At 43.9% G+C, this 17650-nt stretch overlaps 1 protein-coding gene across 4 annotated transcripts in view; it reads left to right on the top strand.

The window, feature by feature from the left end:
* Window positions 1-1394: 1394 nt before the first annotated feature.
* LOC128399774 (palmitoyltransferase ZDHHC11-like) overlaps window positions 1395-17650 on the top strand; it is a 31944-nt gene continuing 15688 nt past the window's right edge. Inside the window, exons 1-3 of one of the 4 annotated variants that reach the window (XM_053361499.1) lie at window positions 9012-9079; window positions 9649-9772; window positions 11271-11380. In XM_053361499.1, coding sequence (XP_053217474.1) covers window positions 11363-11380 — 18 coding nt within the window. In that variant the 5' untranslated portion in view covers window positions 9012-9079; window positions 9649-9772; window positions 11271-11362. Of the gene's footprint in view, window positions 1988-8809; window positions 9080-9648; window positions 9773-10791; window positions 10880-11270; window positions 11381-17650 lie in introns of those variants that run through there. The other 3 variants (XM_053361500.1, XM_053361498.1, XM_053361501.1) reach the window with 3 other exon arrangements.

The following is a 17650-nucleotide window of genomic DNA, read 5'->3' as shown; positions in this document are numbered from 1 at the left end:
CTGCTTCGCCTTGCCCAGTCCATGGAGAGGCGGGCAGCTGCGAGCGCCCCGGATCACTCCCAGCTCTGCTGGCCGGCCGGCACCCACCGCACCCACCAGCCCTGTCCTAGGGGCACCCAGAGGGCTAGTGGCAGGGGAAGTAGAGGCGTTTCCTCATCCTCAAAGTGCCTCTGAGTGCACGCAGCTGCTGTGTTGGGGAATCCTCAGCCGCATGCCGAGCAGTCTCCTCTCTGCTTGCACCCCGCTGGTGCTGGGTTCAGGTGGTGGCGCTTTTTTGAAGACCTTCCAGACACAGGAGACGAGGGAATGGAGGCCAAGGCACAAGGGGGGTCTTCTGAATATTCTTTTTCACACTGGCCTCATTCACTCTGGGCTCCAGGTCTTCTTCTTTGTTGTCGCCAGACGGGGGCCAAAGCCCCTTCGCAGCATCTGCAAGTGAATTATTGTGGGGCTGCTATTATCTTCTGGGATGATGCCAGGCTGCTCTTGTGGAGACCCCATGTCCTCTTCCTTTTCCTGCAGCTGCTTCGCCTCCTGGGTTGTGGGGCAGAGAGCTCTGGTCTTGTTCATCTGCCCATTGAAGGTGTTTTTTCTTTTTTTGCACTTCCATGCTTGAAGGGCTGCTGGGGGATCCCCAGGCCTCAGGAGGGGCACTTCTCCTGGCATCCCCAGCAGCCTCCATGCTGTCAGTGTCACAAACGGGGGTGGCCTTCTTCCCTCGGCTGGTTCTGGTTCTGCAGCTGGGACTTCAGCTCCCCTCCTGCCACCTTCTCCTTCTCCAAGCCCCATCGATTTCCCCTCTTTTGGGGCCACTTCCAGCCCACGTTGGCTGCTGTGAGAGCCGACGGAGGCCTGTGGTGGGTTCCCTGCCCCTTTGTGGGGGATCTTCTTCCTGCCTGGTCGGGGGTCCCCACTCTCTCTGTCCTCCGGGCACCTGGGGGGCTGGTAGCGGGGGGGCTCCTCATCGGTCCCATTGCAGGGGAAGTAGCCCGTGGAAAGGCCTGAGCCACTCAGGGGTGTTTCCTCATCATGGACATCGCCCAGGGAGTAAGCCTTGTGATCTGCTGCGGCACTTTCCGGGCGCTCTGGCTCGGTAGCGTCAGAAGGGAGGCCCTCATTCACTCTGGGCTCCGGGTGTTCTTCTTTGTTGTCGCCAGACAGGGGCCACAGCCCCTCCACAGGTGAATTATTGTGGGGTGGCCCTTGGCTGCTATTATCATCTGACGCGCAGCGTAAATTAGTAAGTGAAAGAATAAGAGCTTTAATGAGCTCACAACTGAGGCAGACTGGGAACACAGAGAGAAAATGGCTGCCACTTATAAGGAGAATGAGTCACATGTCAGAGCGACTCAGCAGTTGGGCCTGAATAACTTTAGGAGGCCCAAATGACTGTGCAGTCCCAGCACTTCCCCGCCTGCTTGGCTGCTTCTGCTCTCATGGGTCTTTGTCACATGCCAGCTCTTGTAGAGACCCCTCTTCCTCTTCCTTTTCCTGCAGCCATTGAGGACTTAGTAGATCTGTACAACGTGGCCTCGGGTCTCCTTCTTGCTGTCGCCTTCCTCCTCCGGGGGCTGCCTGTTGGTCCTCTCGCCATTTCCCCAGCCATTAATCTTCAGACTTTGCTGATTGTCACTCCCGCTTTCTCGCTGTCTAATATTGTCGTGATTTTTAAAATAAATCCAGGCACCAGTTTTTCCAACCCAGGGGCTCTTGAGCCAAGGCTGGGAATCAGCTGCCAAGTGAGGTTGGGATTCTGAGCTGATGTCACAGCCAGGTTCCGATCAGTCCATTTCCTCTCAGGGGGGGACCTGTTTCCCCTGAGGGTGACCGCTGAACACACCAGCCAAGAGAAAAAGGAGAAAAGCGGAGAAATCTTTTAGTTCTGTAGCAAGAAAGAAGGAGTGCCAGGAGTTTTCTTTCCCCTGCCCTCCTCCACTGCAACACCTTTTCATCATCATCATTATTAAAGTTTTCTTGGTTTACAAAGGTATGCACAATGTCTCTTTTTTCAAGTTACATTTTCCATAGGTCAGTTTCATTTGCTGAGACATTAGGGATACATTAGGAAGAAAAGGGGGGAAGAGGTGGAGGGGGCCAGGGGGGTGGGGTCAGGAGGCGATGTTTCTATTTTACTTCATGTATGTGTGGGGTTTTGTGTCAGCATCGCTTGTGCGGGTTCTCTTTACTATTCGCTTGCATTCCTTTGGTGGTGAGAGAGGTTGGGGTTGGCCTAGGGTGCGGCTGCTTGTTTGGTGAACTTTGTTTTCATGTGTGGGTGGGTGGGTGTTTTTGAATCGGGTTAAGCCACATTGATTTGCATGCTGTTGGCACTGTGGCATTTGCCCAATCTTTGGGGATACCTTTGTATTGGGGGAGAGAAAGGGTTAATAGGTTGACCCGTAAAAAAGCCATTTTTGTCTGTTAGTTCCTTGGTTCTTTTGTGGTGGGGGGAGATAGAGGAGTCAGAGTGAGTTAGGGACAGGGACAAGACTGAGAGGGAATAGAGTGACAGCGTTTGGAATATATTTTAAAACTTGTTTGTGTTTGAAATAAACTTTAATCTTCAGTGTTAACTCTGCCTGACTGAGACTCAATACTTCATCGGGGAACCCTGGGCTTTTTTCCACAAAATTGGTGTAAGTGGAAGGATAAAGTAGTGGTGTACAGGTCAATAGTCCGTGAAACGACGGGGTCTCTACGAAGGCCACAGGCGGGTTCTTGTCATTGTCTTGTTGGGCTGTGTGTGTGATAAAGGGGAGCCATACTGGGGTGAAGGCGTCTTCTTCTATTTGTCCCCGTGTCAGTTTCAGTTTATTGGTTAATTTTTCTAGTCGGGCTGTTTCCCAGCTTACTCCTGACAGGTCTCTCCAGTGTCTGGCTATAATGCTTTTGGCTGCTGAAAGTAGGCGGGTTATGAGTTCTTTGTGATGTGAGTGGGCATTATTGTCTTGGAATATGTTTAGTAGAGCCAGTTCTGGGGTGGTTCCTAATACTTGCTTAGTTATTTGACACATTTCTTGTAATAATAATAATAATAATTTATTGTTTATACTCCGCCCATCTGGCTGGGCCTCCCCAGCCACTCTGGGCGGCTTCCAACAAAACATTAAAATACAGTAATCCATCAAACATTAAAAGCTTCCCTAAAGAGGGCTGCCTTCAGATGTCTTCTAAAAGTCTGGTAGTAGTTGTTCTCTTTGACATCTGGTGGAAGGGCGTTCCACAGGGCAGGTGCCACTACCGAGAAGGCCCTCTGCCTGGTTCCCTGTAACTTGGCTTCTCGCATGACTGTTGTCCAGAATAGTTGGATTTTGGGGCACTCCCACCACATGTGGAGGTATGTGCCTGTGGAGATGCACCCTCTCCAACATTTTGGTGAGGTTCCTGGGCGTATTAGCGCTAATTTCCTTGGTGTTACCGCCTGTGGGTAAGTTTCAGAGTTCTCTCCTTCTCATTGATATGGATTTAAAGGAGGGTTTAGACCACATTCTGGTCCACTGAGTGGAGTTAATCTCATAGCCTATGTCATCTTCCCATTTTTTTTTTATTATGTCTAGGGGATTCATGGGGTTTTGGAGTAATATTTTGTATATTGCAGATACCATCCCTTTGTCGTGTCCCTTTGTTGTTAGGAGGTTTTCGAAGGTTGTCAGGGGCCTAGTTTCTGCTGATTTTACTGCTGGATTGTTTAAGAGGGCATGTAATTGGTGATGTGTTAACCAGGGCAATTGGGTGTCCTCTAGTTTGTCTTGTATTTCTTGTGTTGACAAGGGTTTGTTATTTTTATAGAAGTCTGTTAGGCGATATAGGCCTTTGGTTTGCCAGGTTTTTATTTGGAGGTTTTGTGCTGTGTGATGGAATAGTGGGTGGTGTGCCAGGGGAATTAGTGGGGATGGTGTTGGACAGTTGGTCTATTTCTGTTTTCCATGCTTTGAGCATGGTCTGTGTGCACTTGGTGAGTGTTGTGGGAATTTTCTTTAGTTTGTTTGGAAGGAATGGGTATGCTGTGGTGCAGGTAGTTTCAATTGTGTCCCTCTCTAGGTGTATCCATTGTTTTCTCTCATCTTCGAGTATATATGGGATTATATGGCGTATTTGGTTGGCAGTGTAATATGCTTCTATGTTGGGCATTCCCCATCCTCTCTCTGAGGAGGGGAGGTGCAGATATTTGGGGCTTATTCTTGGTTTTTTTGTGTGAGAAGATAAATAAGTGTAGTTTTTTCTGCCATTTTCAGAGTTGGGTTGGGGGATCCAGATTGGGAGGGTTTGGAATAGGTAGGTTAGTTTTGGGAGGGGGATCATTTTGATCATGGCTATGTTGTCTGAGAGAGTGAAGTTTGTGTTGTTCCATCTCTTTAGGTCTTTGTTAATTTGCCCCCACAAGGGGTTGTAGTTGTAGTTGTTCTCTAGAGCTTCCACTTTGGAGGTTAGATCGTTGATTAATATCTGCAGGGGAGCCGCTGTGGCCTTCAGTATTTCTGCTAATCTCATTTCCATTTCCCTCAGATCTTGTTTTGTTGTTGGGTGGTCATCATCTTGAAGGGGTGCTGTGGTCTCAGTGGTTTGCCATCTCCCTGGTTGGTGTCATCTCGCTGTCCCACATGGTTTTGGTTTGGGATCTGCTTGGCATCCTTTTGGAGTGGGGTGTGTTATGGTTGGGAGTTGTGGTGATGATGGTTCCTGAGTGTTGTTGGGTTGCTGAGCTGGACAGGCATTGTTGACTAGTGGCTTTTACAGAGTGTTGGGATTAGGCGGTCATTTTTGTCGCATCTGGGCTGTGTTTTAAGGGCTTCTCTGGGGTTTTCCTAGATGCCTCAGTGGCGTTATCAAAGCAGGGAATAGACAAGTAGACAGACAAGTGGACTAACATACAATCAGTTAATGTAAAAGGGGTAACAGGCTGAGATGTAAGAGACCGGGGGTGGGGCCAGGGGGAAGATGGGGGGGTTATTTGTGGATATCCCTGTGATGTATATGATTTTCTAAAGAACTTTCTAATTATTAGCATCTGCCAAATTCACAAATGATAAACTGATCATTTGTTCTGGGAGGAAGGGAGAAGGGAAGGGGAACAGGAGAAGTTATGTGCTATGTTTATAATCTGCTGAAAACCAATAAAAGTTAACACACCAATACAGTATAGATGTGACATTTTAAATGCAACCTGGTACTGTACATACTAACCTGTCTACAGTACAGAATTGCATGAAGGATTATTAGATGGGGGAAAAGTCCTGGATCTGCAGTTGTTGACATGGGAATTATTTATTACTTTTTTGTAAATTATCTTTATTGCGTTTTCTTACACTTAGAAAATTGAACCCCAGCACACATTGAGTAGCCGTGCAAGCAATTATAAATCACAATAACTGATTCCAAAATACAGTGGTACCTTGGGTTACATACGCTTCAGGTTACATACGCGTCAGGTTACAGACTCTGCTAACCCAGAAATAGTACCTCAGGTTAAGAACTTTGCTTCAGGATGAGAACAGGAAATCGTGCTCTGGGGGCGCGGCGGCAGTGGGAAGCCCCATTAGCTAAAGTGGTGCTTCAGGTTAAGAACAGTTTCAGGTTAACTGGGTCTTCCCGCCACGGCGAAGGTGGGGACCCGCTAGAAATCCCAGGTGGAGGAAGCCTGGGAACGTGGGGTTTGGCAGGGCACCAGGAGCGCCTCCCCTACTCACGGGGAACCCCATTTTGGGGCTCCAGAGCGAAGTGGGGTGAGCAGCGCGGTGCTGCGAACTGATTGCTACTTTCACGGAGTGAAGCCGCACAGCCATTGCCGGAGAGCGCTGACTTTTTCCTGTGGACAATTGGACTCTAAACAAGTACCCATGAGTAGAAACGGAAAATTGGATCAAGAAACATACTAATTTGGCATCGAAGCGGGAAGGTTCAAAACAGGAAGTCCGCCTTCCGCTTTTTGTAAATAGACTGAAGCAAAACCTTGTAAGCTAATAGCCTGGAAAGTCGTTTATAAAGGTAGAAATTTCCTTCATTTATAACCACTAAAACCCCCCTTGGAAGCAGGAGAAAAGGGGGGGGGACTTTGACTGTTCAAGCCTGCAGGAGAGGGAGTAAAGAAAGATAAGTTTCCACCGTCTCGAACCTGGGAACAGGGTGTCAGAGACAGAAATTGTTGGAGACGTTCATTGACTGTGAATGGAACATTTTGACAGATAGCTAAAAAAGAGAAACAAACTGATTCCAATGTTGCCTTTTGCATTTTAAAGAAACAAAATATTTGAAAAATGAAAGTAACCTTCCTTTGTTGGACTTGCTTTAAAAAGATGGATACAAATAGAAATTGTCTCCTCTAGAGGGAGCTTGTTAAATTGTTGCTGCAGTCTACTTGGGGACTCTACAGCTGTAAGATTAAGATCGTGGGACCAGTCTTTTGACCTTGGACAAAAATGTGTTGGGAGGAAGCTTTGCTGCTTGCTTTTTGCAAGACAATTGCTCTGTTGGAGCAGATGCATGAGAAGATGGATTTGATGAATGAAAAGATGGATTTGATGACGGCTGTAGGGAATACTGACATCATTCAGGGACCAACTCAGGAACCTGTTTTAACTGGGCAAGTACAAGTGCAGAAGATAATGGACGAGGTTGCGGTAGCACCTCAAGTAATACAAATGGAGAGATCTGAGGCCCTGCAGGAGCATAAGCCGCTGTTTTTGAAGATTGAATTTGGAGTGGGCCAGGGGAAGTCTGGAGCTGAGGAGGCTCTTAATTTCGGAGGGACTTTGAAACATGCTGTTAAATATTTTTTGGATTACGCTGATGACTGCGGGGAGTGGGACTCTGGGGAATGGGCTGGCCTGATGAGGGGAGATAATTTTGGGCTGGAACCCCCCAGAGACCTACTCTTCAATGAGAAAGGAAAGAAATTAAGAAAGAGACCAACAAAAGACAAGGAAAAGTGCAAGTATAAACAAGAAGAAGAAGATCTGCAGAAGGGGCATGGAAGAGACTTAAGAGCCTCGGACATAAGATTACCAGGTTGATGGACTAGATGGAATGGACAGTAAGGACTGACATAACCCGAGACCAGGAAGAAGGGACGTTGGATGGAGATTGGAAAAAAGTTCATAAAGAAAAATTGTTATTTTGGGAATTAGTGTAAATTAATGAATATTTGGGAAAATGTTGGAATGAAACTATCTGGCTTTAGTAGAAATGATATAAGGAGTTATGTATAAATAAGTATTAAGTTTTAAGCTCTAAGGTATTTTACAGTAATAAATTAAGGCAAATTGAATAACAGAATATGGTGAAAGATGGAAAGGATCTGCTGAGTTAAGTAATAGGTTAGACTGTTAAGATAAATTATTTAGTAAAAATTGAGAAAGATGAAAAGAATTTGCTGAAACAACTAATTAAGCTAGAATACAAAAAGGGAGGTGTGAGGAGGTCAATGAAACAAGCAAATGAAAGGTAAAGATATGCAAAATGGAATTTGTATCTTTTTCTTTTTGTTGTTGTGTTGTTGTATTGGTTTTTTATGTATTTTTCTTTTTTCTTTTTTTATGTATTGTAGTGTTGTTTCTTCTTTTTTTCTTCTTTCTTTTTGTAATTTTGAAACTCTTAATAAATATTATTTTTAAAAAAAGAACAGTTTCAGGTTAAGAACAGACCTCCAGAATGAATTAAGTACTTAACCCGAGGTACCACTGTATAACCATAGAGCTGTGAGTTTGTAGAGGCGCCTAGCCTTTTAGCAACAGGTTGTGGAAAGTGAACCGTTTCTATTCCTGGAAGTGGAAGGGCACATGTTTTAAGTGTTGCGCTGTTAAGGTTTGTGTAGTTTGCTGCCTTCCCAGCTGTGTGATGTCATTTAGCCCAAAGTCAAACATTATGAAGTCAGCAGTGAGGTCAATGCACTCTCAGTGGGAGGTGACCCTTCCAGTGCCTTTGATTTCCATTTCATTTCTGTGGGACACAGCAAAGTAATCGCGATATTGGAGGAAAAAGGAATAAAGGCACAACGGAGAGAAAAGCGACCCAAGAGAACATAGCAGAAGAGAATGATATAACCAAAGCTCCGATAGATATCTTAAAGTGGCGTTTTGTGATTAACTTGTGGAGCTCAGTGAAAAATACCGCCTGTCTGTGTTTGAGGAAGGGAATCTCTCTGAATAAAAGTGAAGGAAATTAGTATTTCTAATTTCTAAATTCTATTAGTATGGCTGGGAATCAGAGGACTGGCGGTTCTCTTCTTTGCTTAGGAAAATGCCATAATGTGGTAAGAAGCACAGTTAAAAGTGATACTTTTGCTGTAGGCACTTTTTATTCTCAAGGTAACTGTAGAGATTCTTGATGATAATAATAATAATAATAATAATAATAATAATAATAATAATAATAATAATAATAATTTATTATTTGTACCCCGCCCACCTGGCTGGGTTTCCCCAGCCACTCTGGGCGGCTTCCAACAAAGATGAAAAATACACAAAAATGTCACATATTAAAAACTTCCCTGAACAGGGCTGCCTTCAGATGTCTTCTGAATGTCAGGTAGTTGTTTATCGCTTTGACATCTGATGGGAGGGCGTTCCACAGGGCGGGCGCCACTACCGAGAAGGCCCTCTGCCTGGTTCCCTGTAACTTGGCCTCTTGCAGTGAGGGAACCGCCAGAAGGCCCTTGGCGCTGGTTCTCAGTGTCCGGGCAGAACGATGGGGGGTGGAGACGCTCCTTCAGGTATACTGGACCGAGGCCGTTTTTTGAAATAGCAAGTGGTTTATAAACGCTTTTAATTAAAAACAAATATTTTCCTCAATCTAATTTTGAAAGATTGGTGCCCAAAGTGTCGCACTCCTTCATTTTGAAAAATACCAGTATTCCCAAGTTACGAGGAAACAGCAAGGTTTGCAGGACTAGGTGCGGTGTAAAGATTGAGGAGGTTTTTAATAGGTCACAAAATGTCCTGACCTTAACACCTTAAGTTCTTCAGGTAACCGGGTCCCTTGTCAGTTGGTTGCCAAGGCGACCGCTCCAGTTTTCACAGCTCCAACATTCCAAAAGGAGGCTGACACGGCCCTTCCGGACCAGATGGAGGTCTTCCAGTCACAGGTTGTTTTTATTCCACATTCAGTAAATTTTGGATACCTGGGGAGAGGAAGATTAGCTTTAGAGGTAGTATATAGGAGTTGCCTGGTAATAATACAGCTGGTGGGAGGATTAATTATGTCTAGAGACTTTTTTGGATCATTATTTGACACCTGCATTTCTTTCAGTGCACTTAGAACATCATACATGTATAGAGGTTTATTATCATGTATCACTAACAGATGCCTCCAGTCCCAGAGTTAAAAGTATATAAAGTGTCAAAGAAAATAAAGGTTTTATTCATTCAGGAGGCACAAACTGTTACACGCTTCCAAATGCTCATTAAATTAAAATTCACTTAATGGAAGGCAAGGAATTAGTACCCAAGCCTTGCTATAGACGCTGCAGATTCGGATATCCAAACAGTTGGACCTGCATATAATACTTGTAAACAAATAAGCAGCCTTAAACCAGCCTTACTTCTTTTGTGTTTTGCTGGTCTGCCAGAAGCAATGGTGGGAGGGAGGGAAGAAGGGGAAAGAGATTGGACAAATAACAGAGCATTTGTTCCTTCCTTGTTTGCCTTTTGCAAGGTTTCAGAGGATTTTCCAAGGTCTGCTCACCAGACAAATTTCCAGTCCATATGTTGTCACCAGATATTCCTGATATGTTACTGTGAAGCCAATATGATCGTCCTATAAACCTCATTTTATTAAAGTGAGCAGCTTTAAGAATCATTTTAGCTGAAAAGTAATACCCCAGTATTGTTACTGGGCTGATTCTGGATGAAACCCGTAGGAATTGGGAAGGGTCATAACTCAGTGGTGGAGCAAGTGTTTTGCATGCAAATGATTCCAGGTCCAACCCATAGCTGTCAACTTTTCCCTTTTCTTGCGAGGAATCCTATTCGGAATAAGGGAAACGTTGACAGCTATGGTCCAACCCATAGTATCTCCAGGCAGAGGCTGGGAAAGATTTCTGCCTGAAATACTTAGGAGCTGCTGAGCAAAGTGATCCAAGGGTCTGGCTGGGTAAAAGGCAGCTTCCTATGTCCCCGAACCTCTTTTGGGGCAGCTACCTGTTGACAGGATGTGAATCACAAATGTTTAAGTGGCCCTGTTAATACTGCAGTTCACAACCTGTGTACACCGAGGTAGTTCTATTAACTATAATACAACTACTCCAGAATAATATGAATTATGGGTTTCACCTCAAGATTCCAAACATTTCTCAGAGTTACTTAGCTTGGAACCCTAACTATGTAAGTCCTATTGAATTCAATGGGGCTCACTCATAAATAAGTGGGGTTGGAAAATTGAGATGGTCATAGTCCCTCAGCAGAATTAATAGGACTGAGGCTGTGATCCCATTCACAATTACTGTGAAGCGCTGGACTGCAAATCACGCCATGGCACAAATCCTTAGCAAATACTTGCAGAAGTCAGCAATGTATATTATTTTAAAGAACGCCAAAACAAATATTTAAAAAGGTTAAAGGCTTTAAGGCCCCACAGCTCACCTGTCGTTGCTTGAGTGGAAAGCTGGTGAGGAAAACACAGTCAGACTTGCTTCTGTGCCTTTAACAAAAGCTTGATCTTGCGGGGAAATCAGGTAAAGGGATTCACAGCACTCTCTTCTAATATCTGCATAGCATGCTGTTGTTAAAGAAATATAGCCTGGTAAAAACAAAAGAAAAAGCTAGCAGCTCTCCCCGCCTCCAGTCGTAGGTCTCCTGTTTAGAGAAGTTCATCTGAAAATCTTGCGTCAACTAATGTTTGTCTGATTTCGTATCAGAGAAGCACTCAGCAACCGGACTTTGGTGAGGTGGGTATTTTCTGCTATTTTGTATTAGGCAGTTCATCTATGGTGGCGGCTGGCTTTTGCTTGCTCAGAAATTTTATTAAAAGTTTGTTTTTCTGACAATTACCTCTAACAGGAAATCAGTGGGTTTCTGTCACAATCCTGACAAACCCAAGTTTTGCAGGTAGGTGACAGCAGGGCGGCTGCTTGAACCACGTCCTCTGTAGGACCCAGGAGAACCACGGCCTTGCCAAGAAGTGGAGTGGAAACGGTTTCCATAGCTACAAAGGGAGTTGCTCTGTTAAAAAGAAACTAAGCAACTCTTTCTAAAAGTTGTTAAGGGCCATGCTGACAGAGACAGATCCTTTAAATGCCCAACTTTCTGGTAATGTCTACATGACATTTCGACCCACAGGGGGAAAGATCCCACCGGAGTTGTAGAGCTCATCCAAACCTCTTTCTGCACGGCCCTGGGAAGCGAGGGAGCAGCGGCCTGGCCAGGAGAACATGCTGAACATAGCAGACGTAAGTCAAAAGGGAGAAATTATCCTGGACTTTGGGCTTTTCACTGTATTACTGGCACTGTATACTGAGGGCTCTCTTAGGACAGAAACAGAAGAATTAGCATTGTACCAATTATTTCTGAAAGTAAGCAAGTGAGACAGAAGGCAGAAATTTGGGGAAATCCTGCTTTACTTCATCAACAAATGTGTTTCACTCAGTAGCTGCTCACTTATAAACTTTATAAACTGCTCACTTATAAACTTAGTCACTCTGAAACATTACCATCTGTTTGTGGGCAGATACTGACATTTCCCAGCTTTTCCATATATTTCAACCATCAAGGAATACTCTCACATCAACTTGCTCGCTAGGAAACAGAAGCTACACATGTTACAGAGGGTTCTGGGAACAGATATACTAGGAGGGGTTAATAGGCTGAAATAGCTGCCTTTTCAGTTACATTTTTTTAAAAATTTGTGAGCTTCCATTGCAAATACCTGAGGAGTATCTGCACTTTCCTTAATGGTTTACCATGCTAAACTGCAGATAACTTTTCTGCCATACCAAGTTACTAGCAAAGGTTATGCAACTGACGCCGGGATACTTTTAAAGGTAAGAAGGTGCCTCTTGGTAAGATTCCACAAAGAACTAGAGAAAATTCTCCCAGTATTCAGGGTTTTCTTTTCCTTTCATTCTCTCAACAGTGGAAAAAATCCCCTTTCTGGAAAATAACACCTTCGCTCCAGAAAGACGAGTGCCCAGGGCAGCTTACAGAGTCAGAATACAATAAGTATGCAACAAAACGTACAAAAAGTAGACTAGAAAAATAGCACAGAAAGCTTCAGAAAAGGTACAAACAAGCTAAGATACAAAGGGCTGTGGAAAATAAAAGTGTGTTTGAAAACCAAGTCGGTGTCAGACAAACCTCCAGAACAGAGGTGCAGGATTACATTTCAGTTTTTAAAAGCAGTTAGTGAGTGTTGCAGTCGCTGTAGTTAAGAACAAAAATGAAGTGCCTTGGAGTGCGGGCTTTGTATTGAAACTGTCATTCAAGAGAACAAAACGCTTCCTTGCATTTGGCTGTAGCAACAGTCAATAACTTCCTCCATGCTCTTAAGAGAAAGACATAAGCTAAATGATCATCATATTTGACTACTTTTATGAGTTTGAAAGAGCTCTTAATTGGGGCAGAGCTGATGGCTTAATCTTCCCATAACTGAGGAATGTATGACTGACCCTTTCTAAGATTCTGTAGTGTTCTCATTTCTTGTGTTCATAATAACTCTGGATCTTTTTTTGAGGGGGGGGGGATAAATCATGCATCATCAGCACTTGTACAACTGCCTGCCAGATTCTTGTATACGGAAACTGAAATGGCATCTTGGGGTGGAAGTGCAGTTGCGTGTTGGACTCCCTAAAATGTCTGGTGCTTATAGCACACCAACAGTCATCTGCCAAGTTCCAGTTAAAGCACTTTACTCAGAACTGGCCTGTTACCTGTTTCAGTGCAGAACACAATCAAAGTATTTCACCTTTCCTGATGTTTAACCATGATGTGAGGGCATTTTTCACCTCTGTACACCACATGTTTGGGCACTGCTATGTGGTGTCAAGTTAATGTGAGGCATCAACACTACAGTGGTACCGCTGGTTAAGAACTTACCGTATTTTTTGCACCATAACACTCACTTTTTTCCTCCTAGAAAGTAAGGGGAAATGTCTGTGCGTGTTATGGAGCGAATGCCTATGGATGGCAGGGAGATCTGCTGCAGTCGTGAGCAGAGGATCCATGGTTCCCCTTCCTTCCCTCCTCCGTGGCTTGCTTTGAAACAGCAAAGCGGGAGAAGAGCCGCTGAGTGGGGAGGAGAGAGGAACAGAGAGCCTGCTCGCTTTAAAGGAGCAAAGCGGGAGAGGAGAGGAGCCGCTTACATGGGTCACCCCAAATTCACCAGCAGATCACATAGCATGTCCATGGCTACAGCTTGCACCAAAAAAATCACACACCCACTGTTGCCTGGGGCTGCAGTGGTGCAAAAACGTGGTTACAAAGCATGGATCCACATGGATCCTCAGGATTTTTGCATTGGGCTACCCCAAACTCACCGTCAGATCACATGTCTGTGGTCACAGCATGAACCACAAAAATCATACATCCACTGTTTCATTTAGAATTTTTTTTTCTTGTTTTCCTCCTCTAAAAACTATGTGCGTGTTATGGTCGGGTGCGTGTTATAGAGCGAAAAATACGGTAATTCATTCCAGATGTTATGTACTGAAGTTCTCACCCTGGGCCAGCAGGGGGATACTGTAGATAGTTATGCAAATGAAGGATCGAAAAGTGACGTTCAGTGATTGGATAGTTTTGTATGCAAATGAAGGACCAAAAAGTGACGTTCAGTGATTGGATAGTTTTGTATGCAAATGAAGGACCGAAAAGTGACGTTCAGTGATTGGATAGTTTTGTATGCAAATGAAGGATCGAAAAGTGACGTTCAGTGATAGTTTTAGAAAATGGCAACGGTTGCATTGTTCTGGAGCTCTATATAAGCAGGCTGACTGAGCTCCTCAGCCTAGTTCTGTTCTGGCATCTGAATAAAGAAGAGCTGTTTAAAGAATCGCTGTGTTGTCTGACATGTTCGCCCACAACCTAACACCGGAGGTCCGTTCTTAACCTGAAACTGTTCTCAACTTGAGGTACCACTTTAGCTAATGGGGCCTCCTGCTGTCACTGTGCTGCCGCCGCACGATTTCTGTTCTCATCCTGAAGCAAAGTTCTTAACCTGAGGTACTATTTCTGGGTTTGTGGAGTCTGTAACCTGAAGCGTCTGTAACCCGAGGTACCACTTTATTAAAAACTATTCTTTCTTTAAAATCTGATCCTGTGGTCTACATAATTTCATTTGCCAAGGATGAAGGGAAATTTCTGCCCCTTAAACAACTTATTAAAAATTGTTTTCAGATAGAGTCAAATGCCAGGTAGGGGTTCTTTTGTATTTCCGTTTTTTAACCAGACACCTTTTAAACCTATTGATTATAGGACAATAAAGGCTCACTATGTCAGGTTCCTATTGGAAGACCAGACAAATGCTAGAACATTAGCAGTGGCAAAGTTGTTATCGGTGGTTGCAAGAACCAATGATCCCTATCTTTTGAACAAAATGCTTGTTTAACCTGGAGGTAGGCTGTCTGAATTGTGCATTGCTTTGTAACGATTTGTTGGGTCTCTGGACCGTAATAAAGATTGATTTGATTTGATAAATGCTAACCAGAGTGTGAGAGAAAGAGGTGAGAGGCGGGGGGCTTGTGAGACCAACACTTGTCCGTGTGTGGTGTTCAGTCATAGTTTAACATTGTGTGTGAACCAGCCCAGTGACTATTAGGGAAATTTTAGGTATTTCACTTGGAGTGCTGAGACCCAAGTCTGGTTTGGGGAAGCTGGTTTGGGGAACTCTCTTCTGTCACAAGAGACTACAGAAACCATAGTGGTATTAAAGCATGCATTTTATGCAGAAGGAGATTGCATATAGTTACATGTTAGATATAAGAAGTTTTAACTTCTGCATTTTCATCACTGTGTAGCATGTGATATCTGTCTTGCAAAAGTTCACGCAGCTCACCACTAGAGGTCAGTAGCTCGCACAATTTACAGTTGTACGAATAGATCTCTTTTGCATTTTTGCAAGTGCTTTTGTGCAAGCTGGAACAAAACCAGTATCACAGGGATTATTTATTATGAGAACAATCTATTATTTTACATACGTGATTACCAAACTGGGTTGTACAAGAATTACTTTTCATTAAAGTTTTCTTTAACATTTTCACAATAACATAAAAGACACGCCAACCCACACAAAGAATATTGAAAAAGAAAAAAGAAAAGAAGATACAAGATTCTCTCTCACAAGTATATTCCAACGTTTGTCCCATGCAGAAAAAGACGTGTGTCCCCAGCTCTCCCCTGGGAGCATCTCCCACCCTAATTACAACATATGTAATTAGCCACCTGACTATTCCTAGTAAATTACTGTGGTATAACACTATAATTAAGCATTCAATGGAACTCTTTTCTAAAATCATATATGTATATGGACTACAATACATCTGAGACATCAATAATAATCTATCACACATAACCTGAGATATAAGGGAATTTTGTTGGTAGGAAGTTACTTTACTTTATTTTATTTTCATTCCAGACCCTCCCAAGTGTCTCCGTTTTCCAGGGATGTCCCAGATTTAGAGAAGCTGTTCCGGTTTCTGATTTGATCCAGAATGTCCCACTTTTCCTTAGGATGTCCCTATTTTTATTGGAGAAATGTTGGAGCGTATGGAGTTATACGGCCTCTGAGCTGTCTGAAGGCAAACCTGTATAGGGAAGGTTTTTTTAATGTTAAATGTTTTACTATGTTTTATATATATATATATATATATATATATATATATATATATATATATATATATGTTGGAAGCTGCCCAGAGTGGCTGGGGCAACCCAGTAGGATGTGTGGGGTATAAATAGAAAAATTATCATTATGAAATGGAACGTCCCTATGTTCACTGAAGAAATGTTGGAGGGTATGTGATTCTTGTTCTCTTATTTGTATTAAAAAGGGGGAAAGGTATTTATGAGAATAATAGCTGATAATCAGGTAATGTTGTGTATTGTAAACTATAGGGAAGACAATGGATGTATGTTTGGTCAATGCTTTAAATAAGAGAATTTTTGAAAACCAAAAAGTAAAAGAGAAAACCCACCACACCACCAGGGGACATTTGCTGCATTCTTGACTGCAGGTTCATTATGGTGAGAGAAATTGGCTTTTGAAGACATAGTGCAGGATTCAATCAGCGTAGGGAGAGGAGTGTTGCAAATGCTCGTTCTTTATTGTGCAGTAATTGCATCGGAGACGCATCTCTTGTGCCGTGGGGAGACTTCCAGCAAATGGGAATAACGTCATGTCTTATTGAACACAGAACAATGTAGGTATAGGTTTTAAAAGCACTGATGAGTCCTTTGGTCACTTCCTTGCATTATGCACCCAAAAAAATCTTTGTTCCCTAGAGCTACCTAGGCATGCTTTCTCGTAGATTGTCTAATCCCATTATGTAAACAGGAGAGAGCGACTCTCAAAGGCTTGCTGGTGTTCATTGATGAATGGTGGCAGGAAAATGTAGGACTAAGAACGAGGCTAAGAATCCTGCGCTGCTTGTTTAAAACAGGCTTGGGTTGCATGAGATGCTTGTCTTCAGAAGAGGAAGGGAGGCTGTTTACTATACTTCTCAAAAATGTTTGATTATGTTCTGAAAAAAGCATTTGGTTACCATTTTTGTAGTAGCATGTACAAGGAAGAATATATTTATTGCAGGAGAGCAGAGGTAGTCCGCATGGTGTCTTCCAGAAATTGCAGGACTACATTTCCCATCATCCATGACTATGATTGGCCATGCAGTATGATGGGAGTTCTAGTCCACATCTGGAGGGCATACACTGGCTGTCCCTGCAGGAGATAATACAATGATTTATGTAACATTTCAAATATCTTGTGACGGTGAGTGAATTTCCTTGACAATTCTTGATGAAAAATGTGCTGCCTTGATGGTGTTAGCACAGGAGCGAGAGAGACTAGGGAGGAACACAGCAGATGCAGGTTCCCTTCTGGAAGCCTGTCCCCGTAAGCCTTAGTTCACCCTACCAAGACATGTGAACCAGGCCTCTAGATCAACTTCCTGGCCATCTGTAAATTCAAGAGCTCCACCAGGGTTAGCTGGAAAAGAGGCGTCAGAAAACCGTCCAGATTCATTAGCCTCTAGGGGTGGACCATCCTAACCAGAGACGCCACCCTGCGCCTAAGATTGTGGGGCCCTGGCATGCGTTTCACTTGTGTGACATTACGCACACACACCATCATGTGCCCGATGTGCGTGTGTGACATCATGCATGCGACGTCACATCATCGGGAGGAGGCCGATGGCAGAGCCCAGTCCTTTCTCATGCTTAAGAGGAGTCACCCACTGAATTGCGCCACCCTTGGCTCCATGCTTGGCCTTCTCCATGCCCTCAGCATTGAGGGGGCCCAGCCCCCTGCCAGCCGATATTGAGGGGGCCGGAGACACTTCCACCCCTATCACTTGCCACACCTAATCCTAACTGAGCTTCCACAGCCGGATATGACCTAAACCTAATCAGGAAGTAAATGTGATCAGGAGAAGGGCAGAGTTGACCTTGAATTAATGTGTGACTTGAGATGACTAATGTGCAAATCACAATGAAACTTTTTATTCCGTAGTCTT

This window comes from Podarcis raffonei, chromosome 13, assembly GCF_027172205.1.
Source record: "Podarcis raffonei isolate rPodRaf1 chromosome 13, rPodRaf1.pri, whole genome shotgun sequence".
Classification (NCBI taxonomy): Eukaryota; Metazoa; Chordata; class Lepidosauria; order Squamata; family Lacertidae; genus Podarcis; species Podarcis raffonei.
Note: the sequence above shows the minus strand (reverse complement) of the source record. Positions and strands in the feature narration are given on the sequence as shown.